The sequence below is a fragment of the Panthera tigris genome, chromosome E1 (genome assembly GCF_018350195.1).
Source record: "Panthera tigris isolate Pti1 chromosome E1, P.tigris_Pti1_mat1.1, whole genome shotgun sequence".
NCBI lineage: Eukaryota > Metazoa > Chordata > Mammalia > Carnivora > Felidae > Panthera > Panthera tigris.
In genome coordinates, this window is record NC_056673.1 from 3,174,158 (window position 1) to 3,191,225 (window position 17,068).

The window sequence follows — 17,068 nt, forward strand, 5'->3', positions numbered from 1 at the left end:
ATAAATAGATACTTTACATGAAAGTTGCCATTCACAGGGGGAGTTAAGGGGTAGTTTTCCTGAGTGATGAAAACAGTACCTAATTTTTTTTTCCAACTTGTGATTTTTGCAACTTCTAATTAACCTGCAATAGAGTAGTTATTAGTCTTTATCTGGCATCATACTTCTTGCCTCGGATGCCCTGTGACGTGAGAACAGGTGTGAACCAGAAATGGACTGGTTGGAGGGATGCCTTTGTATGTAGAGGGTCCTTAGAACAGTCACGATGAGGGAGGGGTAACATGGTCAGTTCAGGGTCACTGCTCCTGGCTTTTTCCTGAGCGCTGATGCAGAGCCCCGGGGCAGGGATGCCCAGAGATGCACCCAGTCTAAGGTAGTTGTGGAGGATTCGGAGTAACCTGGAACCAGGCGTGGGCTTTGGGCACTGTCGCGGAGCCCCTGTCCCCTGAGGAACATCCTGGATGCAAGTGTAGGCTTTATTTTCGGAACCGAACCTGGAGGCGTGCCTCCCGAGAGAAACAGTTACAGATGATCTTTAGTTTTGGCTTAAATAGTACACATTTTTAATAGAACTATTTATGGTAAGAATTAAATGTGCTTATTGTGGGCCTGCCTTTTCCCAAGTGCTTAGTTTATGTGGATTGTACATACACACCCCGATATTAACCTCTTTCTGGAATTAGGTTTGTCTAGTTGCCATATCCCCGAGGCTCCCTCTGGTGCTTTTGCTGTGTTTGTCCTTCCTTGCCCCTTTGCTTGGATTCTGGCTTCCTTCTGGCCTGCCTGGCTCTAAACTCTGCCTTTCTTCCTGCTGCTGCAGTGACTAGATAAAATCTAACGATGCAGAAGGAAGGGGGGGGGAATAGCCCACCTCCCAGTTCCACTTTTCAGTCTGGCGGGTTAAAAGAAAAAACACCATTTCTTACAGAAGCGTAGAAGTGTGTAGTTGGACTTTTAGCAGCAGGAAAAACTTCATTTTAAAAAGCCTTTGGCTCTGGAACCTGCCTGTCCTGCGTCCCGCTCCGGAGGAGTGTGCCTGTGGCTCTGTCACTGAGCTTACCAGTGCCCCACGGTGAGGGAGGGGCTTCAGTAGAGGAGGTGCGAGCGCGTGTGCCCGCCCCGCCCCTCCCCTTCCCTCAGAATCCTGAGATGCAGTGAGGCCTGACCACATGGAACCACACGATACCGCCCTCTCCCCAGATAGTAGTGCATGTGATTTGAAAATATCCTGTAAGTTCTGGCGATCTGAGGGCTTCCCAGAAACAGGGTTTTATCTAGTCTGGTCGCTTCTGCCGGTTTCTAGACTGTGGCTCGCTGGACCTCCTTCCCCGGCATGGCTCCGTGTCCTCAGCCACTGGTGGCCCTCTGTGTCGAAACCTCACGTGTAGCACAGCCACCGGACTTCTCTCGAAAACGTTGTGTTTTCTTCATCCGCTTTCGCTTCGTCTCTGTGGTAGCATGTACCCTGGTCTGTAAGCCGGCTCGTGTCGTTTGGGGTGTGTGTAGGTGGGTGTAGACTAGACCACTTTGAGGACACGCTGTGAAGATCGTACTTGTATTACTGTGTAATGTTTTTTCCTTTTTTTTTTATTAGGCAAGAAAAAGTCATATTTCCCACGTTGTTCATGGGTAACTGAATTTGTTTGCTGTGCTCTTTTCCTTCTTTCGCAGTCATGGTATATGGTGGAAGACGCATTAACAGAGTGGTGTTACTAACTGCATGGGGCTGACTCTGCTTTAACCAACTTACAGCCCGCGAGTGGCCTGTCAGGTTCCCGTTGGGCCGACTGTCCCCCTTCGTACTGGCTCGGCCGCGCAGGACAAGACAGTTGGTGGTGGCGGTCCTGGGGCCCTTGTGGCCAGCAGGCCTGTGACCCCTGTGACGTAGGGTCAGGGGCTGCGGTGATGACGCTGGAAGTCTGGGCGAGGGGGTGGAGTGTCCCTGTCAGGCCCGGGGATCACATCTGATTCGACTTGATGGGACTAGGGTTCTTCCTGCTACCTGGAGCCCTCTGTTTTCTCAAGGCAGGCGCCAGTGCTGGTGGGGGCTCTCTCCTCCACACTCACTCGTGTATCTCCAAGTATGCCGGAATGTTCTAGACGGACTTGTGTGTGTACGATCTGTCCTGTCAGGAATGCACCTTTCAGTTCGCAGAGCTGCGGGGGCTTGTGTGAGCATCCGTTCATCCGGGAGCCTGCACTCACGCAGCACCTCCGGCCTTCTCTCGTCCTGTCCTTGCTGCTCGGAAGGGTTCCGTCTCCGTGCTTTGTCTCTGTCACGAGAGATTTCTTGCCCTCCCGACTAGCTCTGTCTGCCTTCTCACTTCTTCTGTTGCTATTTTACAGCTGACCTTGGTATCTGCCCTTAGCTAGATTCTCCGTTTTTCAGACTCTCAAACCAGACTATGGTGGTAAGACCATGACATTTCATAGCTTCTGGAACCTTTTTGGTGTAGGTGATTCCCAGATCTGGTTCTCCATCCCTGCCCATTCCCTCTCCACTGGGACATGTCCCTTTGGCTCTTTTGCTGCTCCTGAAACCAGATGTGAGGGGCAGGGGGTGTTGCTTCTCTTGGAGCCTTTTCCCCACTGCACAGCTTTCTGTTCCCCAGAGGACCTCGGCAGACAGCCTCCTCCTTCTGCTCCTCCTCCCTTCCTCCTCCCCCTTCCTTTTTCCCTTCCTTTGGTTTGTTTCTCTTTCTCTCTCTCTCTTCCCCTTCGTTCCTTCCCTCCCTTCCTCCCTCTTTCTTCTTCTCTTCCCCCTCGCCCCCCACCCACCCCCACCCGGCCTTTTACTTCCCACACCTTGACTCAGGTGCCCAGAGAGGCCCTGGCAGATTGTTACTCTCTCTGTGCATCATCCTGCCTTCAGATCAAGAATTCGCATTTCTGCCCACACAGAGGAATCGCCCACCTACTTGTTTTCCTCTTATATTCCGGATTGCACTGCTGCTTTCCCCGTTAGAGCTGGGCGGCATCGGGAGCACCGGAGTTGTTGCCGAGGGCTGTCAGGTGCCCTCTGACCAGGCGCAGACAGGGAAGAGATAATGTGGCCTGCGCCCCCGTTGACAAGCTCACGGGGTGAGCCTAGGCTGGGCTTGGGCTTGCTTTGGTCTCTTTAGTAATAGAACGATAGGGATGAACTTGGCGTTTTTTAAGGTCTATCTAGCTTGAAAATGCAGGAACCCCAGCCCTAAACCTGCATGTGGGGCCATTCTCCCGGGGTTTTGGCACGTCCCTGGGGGAACAGGTGCCGGCCGCTGCTTGGTGCCCAGCGGGGCCTGTGCCATGCTCTGGGGCCGGAGTCTGGTGGTCACATGTTTAAAGCGGAGGCCCGCCTCGTTGTTGCTGAGCGTCTAGGAGTAGGAAGTGGGTCCTGGGGCCCTGGGACTGGCTGGTTGAATGACAGCCGGGGCTTGTCCCGTGGAGGCTGCAGGGGCAGGCGGGGTGCGGCCCTGCCCTGAGGAGAGTCACAGGCAGAATGGAGAGGGTGATCTGAAGTTTTCACAGGTGATGAAGCCTGGATGTCCACCCTCCCCGAGCCCAGAAAGGAAAGGGGAGCTCCTGGGTGTGCTCGCTGGGGGAGGGAGTTGGGGGGGGGGTGTCACCCTCCCAGAGCCCCTCCTCTTGCTCTTGGTCTGAGTGTACCCGGCTTGATTCCAAAGGCAGCATCTCTGCTCTGAGCTTGGTTACTTCAGAGTTCAGATGTTAACTCTTTCTTCAGAGTGGTCAGAGTCATTTGTCGTCTCTGTGCATGCCCGTTTCTCCGAGTTGCTTCTTCAGTGTGTGAAATGATGAACCTGTAGGGTGTGTGTGTCTGTTCTCGTTCCTTTGAAGAGAACCTCTCTCCTTGAGCCCGTGTTCAACTCCCCGGACCCCTGTGATGAGCAGGTGGTGGCGGGGGGACAGCGATGGCACGCGCGGCACGGTGCGGGCCCCGCGCTTGGCTGCGCCTCTCAGGTCGCGAGTGGGGCGGATTCCCCGGGAGCGTGTTCAGTATGGAAGGGCTGCGTGGCTTCCTGAGAGAGGTCCCAGCCCTGTGCTCCTTCGCCGGCTGCTTCCTGTGGCTGTGGGGGCCGCTGGGCGGGGCTGGGGCACTCTGCGCCTTCTGGGCCTGGGTGCCGGGTGCTGGCTGCAGGCTCTGGGGGCTGGGCTGGGCTGGGCTGGGCTGGGCACGGCACTCAGGCCTCTGCAGAGAAGCCTCCCCTGTCTGGCTCTGCTTGGGAAACAGTTTAACAGTTACTTCTTCCTCCGTCTTGTGAAGATATTCACGTGTAGTGTAGGAGATTGGGAAAACAAAGAAAAAGTATAAAGTATTAAAATTTACCCGCTACCCAGATGGAGGAAAAGTAACTCGTTAAATTTTCTTTCCGTAACATATATGATTTTATATACATATATGTGTAGCGTCCCCCTCCCCGCACATTCTAGCACATTCTAGATGTAGCTGCCTAGAAGTAACATCCATTTATATAAGAGGTTGCAGTTTAGAATCTAGCACCTAACTACTTTTTTCCTTCACGTCGTTGAACACATACAGGTCGGTAACTGCTCATTCTACCTAGTGTTAATTACGTTCTGAGTACTTGCCCGTGCTGTTAAAGAAGGCTGTGGCATGTGTTTTTAATGGCCGTATAGAATTCATTGTTGAGTTGCACCATCATTTATTTAGCGACTTCCCCGTTGGCAGACACTCAGCCCAGCTCCGCACGGGAGAGGTCAGGGCTGTGGCTGGCAGGACGGAGTTGCCGAGCGGGGAGCATGTAATCTCGCTCCGGCACCGCCGAGTTCTCGAGGCTCTGACCGGCTGGCGCCTTCCCGGCAGCCTCTCTCCCCGGGCCCCACGATCCTGCTGTGGGCCGGAAGGGGAGCGCCCGTAGAGGGCACGTGCATTTCTTGTCGGGTGTCGAGTGATTTTAAATGACAGTGTCTCTCTCTCCCCCCTCCCCTCCCTTCCCTTCCCCTCTGTGCTCTGGTCACCCCCACAGGGCAGTAAACGGCTTTGACCCAGCGCCTCCTCCTCCTGGTCTGGGCTCCTCGCGCCCGTCGTCAGCACCGGGTATGCTGCCTCTCAGTGTGTGAGTGCCCGGCCTCCGGGTGGGGGCGCCTGCCCTCCTCCGACAGCCCAGGACACCCACGCCTCGTCCCTCGGTGCCTGGGCCCGGCCTGGGCCCCTGCGTCTGCCTCCCCACGGCTGGCAGAGGGCAGGCTGCATGCGGCGGCGGCTGCTGGGCCCTGCCTGGCCCCAGGACTCTGCGCGATATCAATACTGGCTATTTCCTCTTCTCGCCGTGGTGCCGTTGGTCTCACATGATTGCACTTTCGTGGGTCACAAGGTGGCACGTCCGTGTACTCCTTGGTCACTGGATGCAGAAGTACCCATCATCATCACGCCTGCCCCATAGCTCCCACCCAGCTGTACGGATAGGGTTTAGTTGTGTTTAAGACATCGCCGACCTTCTAGAAGGTCTCCCCCAGATCAGGTCAACACGTGCCCCCGCCCCTCCCCCCCAGCTCCCGCCGGCTCCCGCCCACGCTTCTTCAGCGCTCATGATCGCGTGTTCGCCAGCTCCACTCCCCACCGTGTGACCTGCTGCTGGTCGGGGGTCGGGAAGGTCACTGAATTAGGGAACATTTTCTGCACCTTCTGATTTTACTTTAGCGGTTATCATTCCATAGACTTGCCTCCCAGAGCAGCGAAATGCCCGTCTGGACCCCAGCTAGCGGGAGCCTCTGGGGCCGGGGCACCGTCTCCTCCTCATCCGTGTGCCTCAGACTCGGGGTGAGGGGCGGGGGCGGCAGCCTCCTTGCCAGCTCTCTGGTCCTTCAGTTAAGCGACATCTTTCGGGGCGTTTTGTTTTGTCCTCTGAGGGCCTGTCCACTTGTGTTAGGAAGCGTCGAGCGGCCCCATCCAGGGGGCTTCTGGCGGGCAGACTGGCCGTAGGTGGTTGCTCCCGATCATCTTGATTACTCTCATGCTGCATTTACTGTTTACATTTGTTTTATTGTACATAGGTTTGTAAACATTATCGCCTAAGATATTTGTATATAACTTGGGCTTTGTAGCTTTTATTTATTCAGAACTCACACGGCATGTTAATGACTTACGATGGTGTCCTACTCTGGGCAGCGGCATAGGATCATCATGTGGTTAAAAGAAAATACTTCCCCTGAAAAAATCTTTTAATGTGGAAACAATAAATTTCACAGAAAAAAACAAAACAAAACGGATTGAGGTTGCTTTATTGGGTTTCTGCCAGCCTGGGAGAGAAGACCAGAGTTGCAAGGCAGGTTCAGAAATGTCCCTTGGGTTCTGACTCGAGGTGTGCAGACAGATGGCAGCTGTGTGTGTGTTGGGGGGGGGGGGGGGGGCGGTGCAAAGAAGAGCTGGGCGGTCTCCCGAGGAGGTGTCTGATGCAGGTGTTCTCATGCTGGTTCTTGGTGCCGGTCTCTGCTCGTAGCTGTGATTTCCAGGAGTTTCCAGGAAGGCCTGGGGCTGCACGTGGTGGTCTGGGAAGAGGGAGGAGGGAGGAGGGACAGGGTGGTGGATCCAGGAGCCGGCCCTCTGGATGTGTTGCTTTTAGGACATGTGTCCGTGTTCTGGGGCTGGATGTCACTTGGCTCTGGGCTTCTGTCCTCATCCCTCAGGTTGATGTTGGCAAGTGAGGGAAGATGCCGGGTGTTTGGGAGCAAAGACGCAAAGTGACTGGATTTGAGGGACGGGGAGACTGGGGCGGCTGTACGAGTGGGTCCGGTTCTGAACCCTAACGCTTGTAATGATGAGTGAAAATAAACCAGATGGTCTGTAGTCTTAAAACTGTAAGTGAATAAAAGCGAATCCAATTTGTAAGCAAATAAGAAACATGAATAAGTCCGATACCTTTGTAAAAATTTCTTCTGTTAGTACGGGGCAGAAATACCCTGTTAGTCGGTTCAGAGATTGTGTTGTAAGCGGACTCACCGAGAGACCCTCGGGGTGCTGGGTGTGCCGGGCCTGGGTGCGCTGGCCAAGCAGTTGCGGAGAGAACTCGTCTCTGCTCCCAGCTTCTTTCCCAACTTCTTTCCCAACCATCTGTGCAAGGATTGGATCCGATCAGAGGTTGAAGGACCTAGCAGGTCTCTGTGTTCATGCAGGAGCCTCAGATGGAAAACAGAAGTAGAACTAATGCAGTTAAGGCACGGATGAGTCCCTGAGCCCTGAATCCTGGCCCCTGGCTCCCAGATGATTTCCCTTCCAGCTAGACGCCCCTGGGATCATCCCCTGCAGACTGTTGGTCAGTGATGACTGGGGGGTGGGGGGGCGCTGGCTGCAGGAACCCATGTGTCTGTCATTTACCACGTGTTGCCACCTCTGGGTCCAGGAGAGCACGGGCCAGGTCCGTGAAAGGGCCGTGTAAGCTGCAGGCTTCAGGAGGAGACCCTCCTGTATTTTTGGGTGTTTTTGTAGCTGCGGCGGCCCCTGGCACAGGAGCCCCTGAGGAAGCCGGCCGACTTCTTGGTCTTGTCCTCCGCCTTCCGTTTGGATCATTTGGCTGAAGAGGCTACTTTGTACTTGCCCAGATAGTACGTTATGTCACCAGGCATGAAAGTTACCACGGACTTTTTAAAAAATATTTATTCTTGAGAGAGTGTGTGAGCAGGGGAGGAGCAGAGAGAGAGGGAGACACAGAATCCGAAGCAGGCTCCAGGCTCCGAGCTGTCTGCACAGAGCCCGACGCGCGGCTCGAACCCACGTACCCATGCGATCGTGACCTGAGCTGAAGTCGGACTCTTAACCGACTGAGCCCCCCAGGCGCCCCGACCCCGGACTGTTTGCCCATCCAGCCGTCAGCCGCCCGCCGCCCGTCTCAGTGTGCTCTCCCGCCAGGACTCCTGATGCCCTGCTTAGCCCGGCTCTCACGAACCCTTGAGGAGCGAGCCCTCCCTGCGCCGGTCCCCCCAGGTAGTGACACGCAGCTTCACCGCCCGTGCCCACCCCTTGCCCCCCAGACGCCTTCCTACAGGCGAGCAGGGGCCAGTGTTCTGCTTCCTTCCAGCCCAGAATAGCCAGAAACTGCACCCCATCAACTCAGTTAAGGGCAGAAGCCGGAGGTGTAATGCTGAGCTCAGGAGAGGACGGGAGAACGAGATACAGGTGGCCTGAGAGCAGGAAGAGCTGGCTCAGCCCAGCTTTCAGATGGGAAGGGGGCGCAGAGTTTCCGTTCCGGGCCTGAGCTCACACAGCAAGGTCACAGAAAAGCCGGGACTGGAAACCAGCTTGGGTCTTTTCTGCTGTATGCTCCACTTTTCCAGGCTTGGGGCCTCGCTGGCTGGCCTCGACTCTGTTTCATGTCTCAGGAGATGAGCCGGTTTTGGCTGCTTGGAAACGACGAGCCGTGGGGGCTCACACAAGCTTGGTCTCCCAGGCCTGTGCCGGTCGGGTACCGACTCTGCTGCTCCCAGCCGGCCCTTCCGAGGGCCAACGTGGACACTGGCACCTCTGGGAAAGGGGAGGTGTCCGGGGGCGGAGAGCCGTCCTGCCTGGCTGCTGGCGGGAACGAGGCCAGCCCGGGGATGGGTCCCAGCAGTGAGGTTAGAGGACGCTAAGATGAGCCTTTTCATCATTCCAGCTTCACTTCATCGACTGTGTTCCTGTCTATATTTGCCCCAAAGTTTGAAGCAAATTGAGAACATGAGCTGGACCTTAAAAACGGAGGCTTGTTGCTTGAGTCTTTCCTAAAAATGGGGGCCGGGTGAGGAGGCGTGTTTGTGAGTCACTTCCCTGTGACTTCACGCGTCTTACCTGAAAACTGGTCCCGTGGCAGTTAAAAACATGATACACGGGGGAGCGCGGTATCCCTTTTGTAAGGATTAACGTGGCGGACTTCCTTTATCAGCTAGCGCGCGTCAAGAGGCAAATTTGAAACGAGAACACAGCTTGCAGGTGCTGGGGCCGGGCGACCACGTGGGGTTGGCCATTCAGAGTCACGCTTGCCCCCACAGGTCTTCTGCTAGGGTTTCCTGTCCGCTCTGAAGCCTCCCCGAGGGAAACGAGGCACGCGGAACCCAGATCTGTCCGTCTGTGGGGTGTTTTCTGATACCCCCGTCACGATCTGTCACGATCCGTCGGTGGGAGGTGAGGGAGGAGGGCGCTCGGCTGGCAGGCCTGGGCAGTAGGTTCTCTGGCACGCGCTTGGATTCACGGTCAGGAGAGGGAGGTCTGAATGAGCTCAGAGCCCCGTTGCTCCCTGTAGGTAGTCGGTGGAGTCAAGAAACACGGTTTTTTTTGTCTCCAAAGATAGTGATTGCTTTAGCCAGGGAGGAAAAAAAATCAAGTTCCGTTGTCACCTAGGATTTAGGAGAATAGGTACACTTTTGCATTACTGGTGTCACTAAGTTACTCTCTGTAGGTTTTTGATCAGTGTAGCAGTGGGATCTGCTAGGAAAACTCTTCTCTTTCTCCTTTTGGGAAAATCGCCCATAGCAGTAAGGACGAATAAAACAGTCTCAGCGGCATTAACGTGAATGTCTGATGGCCGGGGAGTGGTCAGGAGGACTCCGTAGCCGAACGGGATACCACGGAGCCGTTGAGATGTGGGCGTGCGGACGTGCTAACACACGGGGATGGGAGTAGCCACTGGGAAATGGACACGGATGAGCGTGTTGTCTGCAGCTTTATTTAAAAAAAAAAAAAGAAAAGAAAAAGATGCAAATAGTTTGTTCTACAGTTTCCTGTGAAGTTGCCCAAATTCATTTTTCAAAATGGAAGCGACCAAACAGATTTTCTTTCCTGGGCCAAGTTGGCCCGGAGACCTCTGTGCTGAGAATTCGGGCCGGGAGCACAAAGCAGGGGCTCCCTGACCTCTGCCGGCCGACTGGCCGTCCCTGTTGGGCAAGTTAAAAATACACATACCCCTCAGGCTCCCCAGAATCTCCTAGAATCTCAAACCCAGCACCCGTAAGATACACCTTTATTTTGTGACCCATTAAGAAAACTGCGCCAAGGGAAATGCTCGTTTAGACTTTTTATATTTATTGAAAGAGCTCTTTCTGACCACGTTAGGCACGTTTCCATATCACGGTTCGTAAATAAAAAGTAAAACAGAAGAGGTGTTCTTGAAATTTTGCACTGTGGTTCCGGCGCTCTGAACTGTCACCGCCCAGAGTTCTGTTGTGTTTCCCCAAACGACGTCGTCCTCTGGGCCATGGTGGGCGTTGGTGACGTTCAGCACTACCGAAGAGCTTTATTTTGCTCTTGGCTCCAGAAGTTTCTTCTAAGTTGCCGATACTTACTCTGCAAGGTCTGATGTCGGGCTTTCCCGACCTGACCAGGAGGAGCCTGGCGATGACAAGGTCACAGTTGCCCCTTGTTGATGGCGATCGTGGGAGATGATGCCCATATGTGAGAACATGGGCATCTCAGAATCTGTGCAGCACAGCACTTCGAGGGAGGGCTCTGTCAGAGCCAGTGTTTCACGGTCTTGATTGTGTCACGTGACATCATTAAATAAGGTTTCATGACATCCGGGCAGCAGGGAGGGAGCCATTAGGCTACTCAAAAAATAAACAGACCTCGCTGATTTACTCAGATGCGAATTTCTGGTTCCGCATCCTTGTTAGAGAGTTTCGCGTTTGATTTCTGGCAAGAATTGCACGAGACCCTTCACGCGATTTGCTAGATTCCCCAATGGCAGCCGGGCGTGCAGGGTCCTCGGCTGATCCTCGGCTTCGGATTCTGTGTCTCCCTCTCTCTCTCTCTGCCCCTCCCCTGCTCATGCTCTGTCTTTCTCTGTCTCAAAAATAAAATAAAAACATGAAAAAAAGAAAGTATACTCTCAAGCCAGCCGGGCTAGGGACAGGTCTGTTATCCCCACTAAAGCAAATTAAAATAATCTCTGGGCCATCTGCATTAAAAAAGGAAGCGCCTGCCGTGTTCTGCATGACAGCTCGGAGGTAAAACCCCAGCAGAGCCCGACTGCGTCTCAACCTCATCTCGGCAAAGGACAGGGCTTCTCCCCGGTCCGGCCTGAAATCTTCCGCACGACGTGCCAGGCCCCTGCTGGGTGGCAGCTGGCTGGCTTGAGTCTCTGACCCGCTCGGAGCCCCGCTCCCGCACACCCTCTTCCTTGGGCTGCCTCTCCTTGGACTACAAAGCGGTGGCTTGTTAGGAGAGGTTCCTTCTGGCGAACGTCTTTGTGGAATCTGGAATGGGACCGGTCCACGCAGGTGACGTGTCTCCTGATTGTGCTGGCGCGGGACGGCCGAGCGGTGTGGGAGACACCGTTACCGCTGTCGACGTAACACCAGTTAAGCCGGCCGCCAGGCAAGGGTTCCTGCTTTTTGCGAAAAGCTCCAAGTCCACAGACGCCTGGGTAGGATGTTGAACGTGAGGGTGAGGACACGCGTGAAACATGTACTGCACTCCTCCTCTTGTGTGGTAGTGACACAGGACAGAGGGAGCGCTTTTGCCTTTTTTTTTTTATTACATCCCCACCACAGCCAGGCAGCCTGGCCAACCAGAACCGGCCTGACCGGAGACTGTCACGGAATAGAAAAAAAAAAAAAAAAATCCACATTCTCTAGGGGGTTGTGTGTTCCCTCGTGTTTCATTTCAGCCTCTCCTCATTGGCCCACACTAGGGAGGCTGCCCTTGGATCTCACCCCTGAATCCTCCCCAAAGCATTTTAAGAAAAATTTTTAACGTTTATTTTTGAGAGAGAGAGAGAAAGCGCGTGAGCAGGGGAGCGGCAGAGAGAGGGGAGGCACAGAATCCGAATCAGGCTCCAGGCTCTGAGCTGTCAGCACAGAGCCCACGCGGGGCTCAAACCTGCAAAGTGCAAGATCACGACCTAAGCTGAAGTTGGACGCTTAACCGACTTGAGCTACCCAGGCGCGCCCCCCCCCCCCACTTTTTTGTTTTTTTATTTTTGAGAGCGTGAGCAGGATTTGGGGAGGGCAGAGCGAGCAGGAGATGCAGAATCTAAAGCGGGCTCCGAGCTGTCAACACAGAGCCCGAAGTGGGGCTTGAACCCACAAGCTGGGAGATCGTGACCCGAGCCGAAGTTGGGACACTTCACCGAGCCACCCGGGCGCCTCTACCCGAAGCATGTGCGGACGTCCCACCCGAAGCCATGGTCTGAAACCGCTAGAAACGCGGAATCCGGTAACGAGCACTGGTTGGTGCCCGAAACCCTCCTGAAGGCTTCATCTCGCAGCCCTGAAGTGCGCCCTTTTCCACTAACCGTTGGGTCTCCAGCCCCAGCGGCCCTTCCCCCCCCCCCCCCCACCACGTGTCCACACGCCGGGGCCACCGTGTGAGCAGGACTCCTAGCCAAGCCTGCCCAGAGAGCTAGTCCGTCACCCCTCAGCTTCTGGGAGCACAGCGCCCTCGGAAACGGCGGCCTGGCCGGCCGCGTTTAGAGTCTGGAGTTCACAGCCTCCAGTCAGAGCCCGGGTGGGACGTTGAGAACAGAAGATGAAAACAGATTCCACGTTTACACGATTATTGTCGTTTATTGAGGTCTGTTTATTCTCAACGGGTGCTTTTTCCTCCAAGTAAACAGAGCAGGCGTAAATATCTATAATGAATAAATTTATTGTCTTACAAAAATCATTGTCTAGAAATATGGGAATACAAGAAAAAAGATTCTTTGCAGTCGGGTGTCTGGTGGTCAACAGCCAGTACAATTCGTAAAGGGGGGGAAACCAAAGGTTCCAAACCCACATGACAAATTCTTCCTAACAGATGTTAAAGCTTTTAACCCAAAAGGTTGGTGTTTTCAAGCACGTTGCAGAGGATCAAGGATTTATAATTAACACTGATTCATTGTCACTGAATGTTTATAATACCACTTTGACTAGAGAGGTACATGATATGAAGCAAAGTCAGAACTTATACAGTAAGTTGTTACAGAGGCAAATAATGTATTTAACGTTGTCTTAGTACTGTAGTGTCTAAGGCACTTTCTGTAATGTCAGTTTGCTTAACTATCAACCAAAAACAGAATGCTAAATGTTCACTGTAACACTGTCCGGGGGGCAGGGAGGAGGAGAAATGAAAAAAGATTCGCGTCCACGGGCATGTCAACATTCAGGCAGATGGCATCGGTTCCCGAGGTTCGGTAAAACCTCCTCGACAAACTTGGAGTGAGTCTGGGACACAAAACTACTGTTTCCATTTTGGGCTCAAAGCAGCGGCTGAATTTGCAAAGGTCGGCATGCGAGCCTGGCTGGGGGGCGGGGGGAGGGGGGGGCTTTGGGCCACCCTCTGCCCGGGGCTGCGCCTGCGCCTGGACCGGGACTAGCGATCGCACGGGCAGGGCCTGCGGGGCTCAGGGTCCGCGTGGGACCGCCACCCGCGGCCGCACGGACCGGCCCTGGCCGGGGACCGATCACAGGGAGAGATGTGGCGACGTCGCCAACTCACGGTGACCCCGAACGGATGCCGCTTTCCCCCCCAACGCGACCCACCCTCCTGGTCTTTCCGAAGCCCCCTTCACAGTTTGCTCACTGAAATAGTGTCGATCGTTATTCGGAGGAAATACAAGGAGATACGAGTGCAGCTTACGTTCCACAATGTTCTAAGAGACTGGATGTGGCTGAGGAGTCAGGGGCCACATGAACACAGAACTAAGTTACCTGTCTGTCGACAGAGAGCATGCAGAGCGACTGGGCAGCCACGGAGGGGAGTGGTGGTGTGTGTGTGGGGAAGAAGGGGAGGGCTGCCCCCCCGCCGATAACCCAGCGACTGGCAACGAGGGTCTGGAGTTTGTCTGGAAAATGATTTCTCTTCTTAACATGGATTATAAAATGGTCTCTTGGTGGATATATGGAAAATAGATGCAAGGATGAGACAGTCTGTTTAATAGGTGTAGGTCTTGTGGACGTATATATATAAAACGGGGAGCAACTGTACTTAAATCTGAAGCAGGATACAGTATGTGGAGGCCGGAAAGCCTTAAGACACAGTTGATCTTTCGGGAAGGAATCCCAGAGCTCGCCAGTTTCCTCAACGTGTGCGAGGCCCCGAGGCAGGCTGGCGCCGGCCGAGTCCCCACTGTCCCTCCGTACCGCCTCCGCTGGCTTCCCGGGGCTCTACTCGGACTGGGGCGGCTGCGTCTCGTTGACGTCACTGGTCTTACTCTCCGTGTCGTCGTCCGACAGCTCCAGCGAGGCCCCTTCGATGTGCAGCTGGCGCCGGCCAGACCGGCTGGAGGAGAAGCTGATGGGGCCGCCCCGCCTGGAGAGGACACAGAGCAGACGACGGGGCTGGGCGGTGGTTCCGCCATCTCCGGGCTCGAGCCGGGCGCCCTTCCTCAGGACGCCGCGTGGGGTGGGCGGGCGGGGTCAGGAAAGGCTCCGCGGCCGCCTCTCCTGCACCCCCGCCAGCACGGGGTGCACCCAGCGGGAGGGCCCCGGTCTGCGACGCCCGAGCCAGCTGTTGTGACAGAGACGGGAAGGAAGACGGACAGAGGCGGGGTCCTACCTGCCGACCAAGCAGCAGCAGCAGCATTTCTACCGCGGCCGGACAGGCCGTGTTTTATTGAGGCTTTGGGGGCCAGGAAGGCCTCCGGGGCACGTTCTCGTTTTGGCTTTTTTTTAGAACCCTTCGTATGTAAAAACGTCCTTAGCTTGCTGTGCACAAAGCAGCGCACGGCCTGTTCGCTGACGCCCGTGCTGGCGCGTTCTGAGGGGGAGCGTTGGGCTCTGGCGCAGGTCAGAGTCCGTGTGGGGAGGAGGGCGACGGCACCGGGGCCCCCTTGCTGCGGACGGCCGGACGAGGACGGACACCCGGCCCGGCCCTGCGGCTTCGTGCCGGGGATTCGTGTCGTCCGCCAGTCGGGGGCGCGGGACCGCTGAAGGTCGGGAATCCCGAGGGGGTGAACGCAAAGTGATTCGGGGGCGAGAACGAGTAACCGCACGTGAACCTAAGGGGGCCTCCGGCCCGGGCGCTAGGCCCACAGACGCGGCTGCTGGCCACGCTCCCGCCGCGGACTCCCGGCACCCGGCGCCTGTCCCGGAAGCCCCCGGGGTCGCTCACCTCAGCCGGTTCTTCAGAGTGCTGACCTCGCGGCTCAGGCCCTCGTTGGCCTCCGTGGCATCATCCAGTTCCCGCTGCAGTTTACGCCGAGACGCGTTGGCACGCGTGGCTTCCTCTTCTGCTTCCTCCAGCTGCCGTTTCAGCTGCTTCATCCTGGCGTTGGCCTTCTCCATCTTGGGGAGGTCGCGGGGCCAAGTCGGGCCGCAGCGGGGAGATCAGAGTCAGCACGGCCACATCCTGAGCATTTAGCACAGCTCACCACCCCGAGAGCCACGTGAGCGCACACACGTCCGTCCGTGTACACACACACACACACACGGGGGATGGGCGGAGCCTCTTGGTCAGCCTGCCACTCTCAGCAAAGCCAGTGTCTACCAAGCAAACCATAAACTAAAGGAGACTTAAAACACGTAAGATCCTACCCCCCCCCGCCCCCGAGTTTTCTGCAGAAACGACACAGTTTAGGGTCTTCACGGGAGTGCCCCGTGGGATCATGAGGAGGGATCCCTCTTCCTGCAGAGTACGACAGCCAACGATGTGGACGGTCTCCAGCCCTAACAGGTGGCAGTTTCTACAGTCCGTTCAATGCGGGTGTCTTGGAGGGTACGTTTGGATTCAAGTGCAGAGCCGTCCGGAGAGCGGACACCGGAACTCTGTGACGCAGACACGCGCCAGTGCCTCGCGGGTCTCCCCCTCCCGGAACTGCCCTGGGTGTCGCTAGGTCCTGAAGGTGGGGGATGGAGGGAGAGCCCGAGCGGAGCCCGCCTTCCCTCCCCGTGTCTGCGGTGACGAGTCTCATCACGGCAGAGGAGAGCCAGAGGGAGAGCAGGGCTCCCCAGGCAGCAGACCGAGCGGACGTGGCCGCGGCAACCGGTCCCGTTAGCGCTTCCCCTCGATGCGGAGACAGGTGCCTGGGTGCAGGCGAGAAGACCCCGCAGGTCCCGCACACGGCACGTTTCTTTTGTCCGTGTCCAGCCTGAGTCCAGCCAGTGCCCAGGAGCTGCTCTGGGCCTTCAGGGGGAGGACGGCACACGTTTGTGACACTTTCTTATCCTCGCCAGTCAGTCGGGAACGCCGGGCCCGCCTTCTTCCCTTACCTGTTCTTTGTACTGATCCGCGTGGCGACGCTCGTCTTCCACCTGCATGAAGATCTCCTTCAGCTTCTTCTCCGTGCGGCGGACTAGCTTGTTGGCGGCTGCCCGTTCCCTGTTCAAGTGACCAACGCGTTAGTGTTTGCAGCTCTAGAAACGATAGCTGAACGAGGACAGTGTTTTTAAGGTCCTTTTTGTCCGGGAGAGGACACAAGCTTGACTTTTTCCAGGACCTCTGACCAGAACGATGGTGTAATTACCGTGGCCCGGAAACCTTGGTTTCCCCTCTGCTTAACGTACGGGTTCCCTCTCACGTATCCTAACGGCGCCGGGCGGAAGACGTGCATGTGTCGGGGCTTGACACACAGCTATCGGTCGCTTTATTCAGTGATCTTCTCAAGGGCAAAGCTACCTGTCCCATAAACTGAATTCAGACTTTTTGAGGACAAAACTTTGGTTACTCTAATTACCTAACTTTTTAGCCTAAAAACCAAGCAAACCAAGACCCACCCTATTAACTGACCGTTTCAATTTAAAATTGACGGACTGCCTACCAAGACGCTAGGGGCTAGTGCGGCTCTAACAGTGACTCTTGTTGGAGCCAAGCTAATCAGCAGGCTTCTAGACGGGCCCACACAGGCCCTGATAGGCCACATGGAGAACTGCACCGAGAACAGGGAATGTTCTTTTGTTCCTTCGCAGACGTGATGCAAAAATGGACAGCCAGGGAGTTAGCTAGAAAGGGCGAGTCACGTTCATCACGGCGGCCGCCAACAAGCCCTTTTATCCAGATGCGGTGGAGTCCGGACAGCGGGAAGCCCGGGGTCCGTCTGGCACCAGGAAGTCCCCGGCACGGGCTGACACCACCTTCTGTCTCCCGCTCGGGTGACAGGTGTCCCCGTGCCACCAGAGGGCCAGGGGCGTGTGGCGGTCTGGGCTGCGACTCCCGGGCTCGGCC

General features: G+C 55.8%; 2 protein-coding genes across 13 annotated transcripts in view; one reads left to right on the top strand and one right to left on the bottom strand.

Annotated features, from left to right (window-relative positions):
* NDEL1 (nudE neurodevelopment protein 1 like 1) overlaps nt 1–17,068 on the top strand; it is a 76,806-nt gene that overhangs the window by 36,698 nt on the left and 23,040 nt on the right. The window contains exons 10-11 of one of the 8 annotated variants that reach the window (XM_015539192.2): nt 1,595–1,629; nt 4,989–5,081. The exons of 5 other annotated variants lie outside the window; for them this stretch is intronic. In XM_015539192.2, the coding sequence (XP_015394678.1) occupies nt 1,595–1,629; nt 4,989–4,996 (43 nt within the window). In that variant the 3' untranslated portion in view covers nt 4,997–5,081. Of the gene's footprint in view, nt 1–1,594; nt 1,630–4,988; nt 6,329–17,068 lie in introns of those variants that run through there. 2 more of the 8 variants (XR_006211055.1, XM_042966033.1) reach the window with 2 other exon arrangements.
* The window catches only part of MYH10 (myosin heavy chain 10), a 130,211-nt gene continuing 125,615 nt past the window's right edge, over nt 12,473–17,068 (bottom strand). For all 5 annotated transcript variants that reach the window (XM_042966028.1, XM_042966029.1, XM_042966030.1 and 2 more), the window contains 3 exons: nt 16,117–16,225; nt 15,020–15,192; nt 12,473–14,218 (listed from right to left, as the gene is read on the bottom strand). In XM_042966028.1, coding sequence (XP_042821962.1) covers nt 14,074–14,218; nt 15,020–15,192; nt 16,117–16,225 — 427 coding nt within the window. In that variant the 3' untranslated portion in view covers nt 12,473–14,073. The remainder of the gene's footprint in view (nt 14,219–15,019; nt 15,193–16,116; nt 16,226–17,068) is intronic.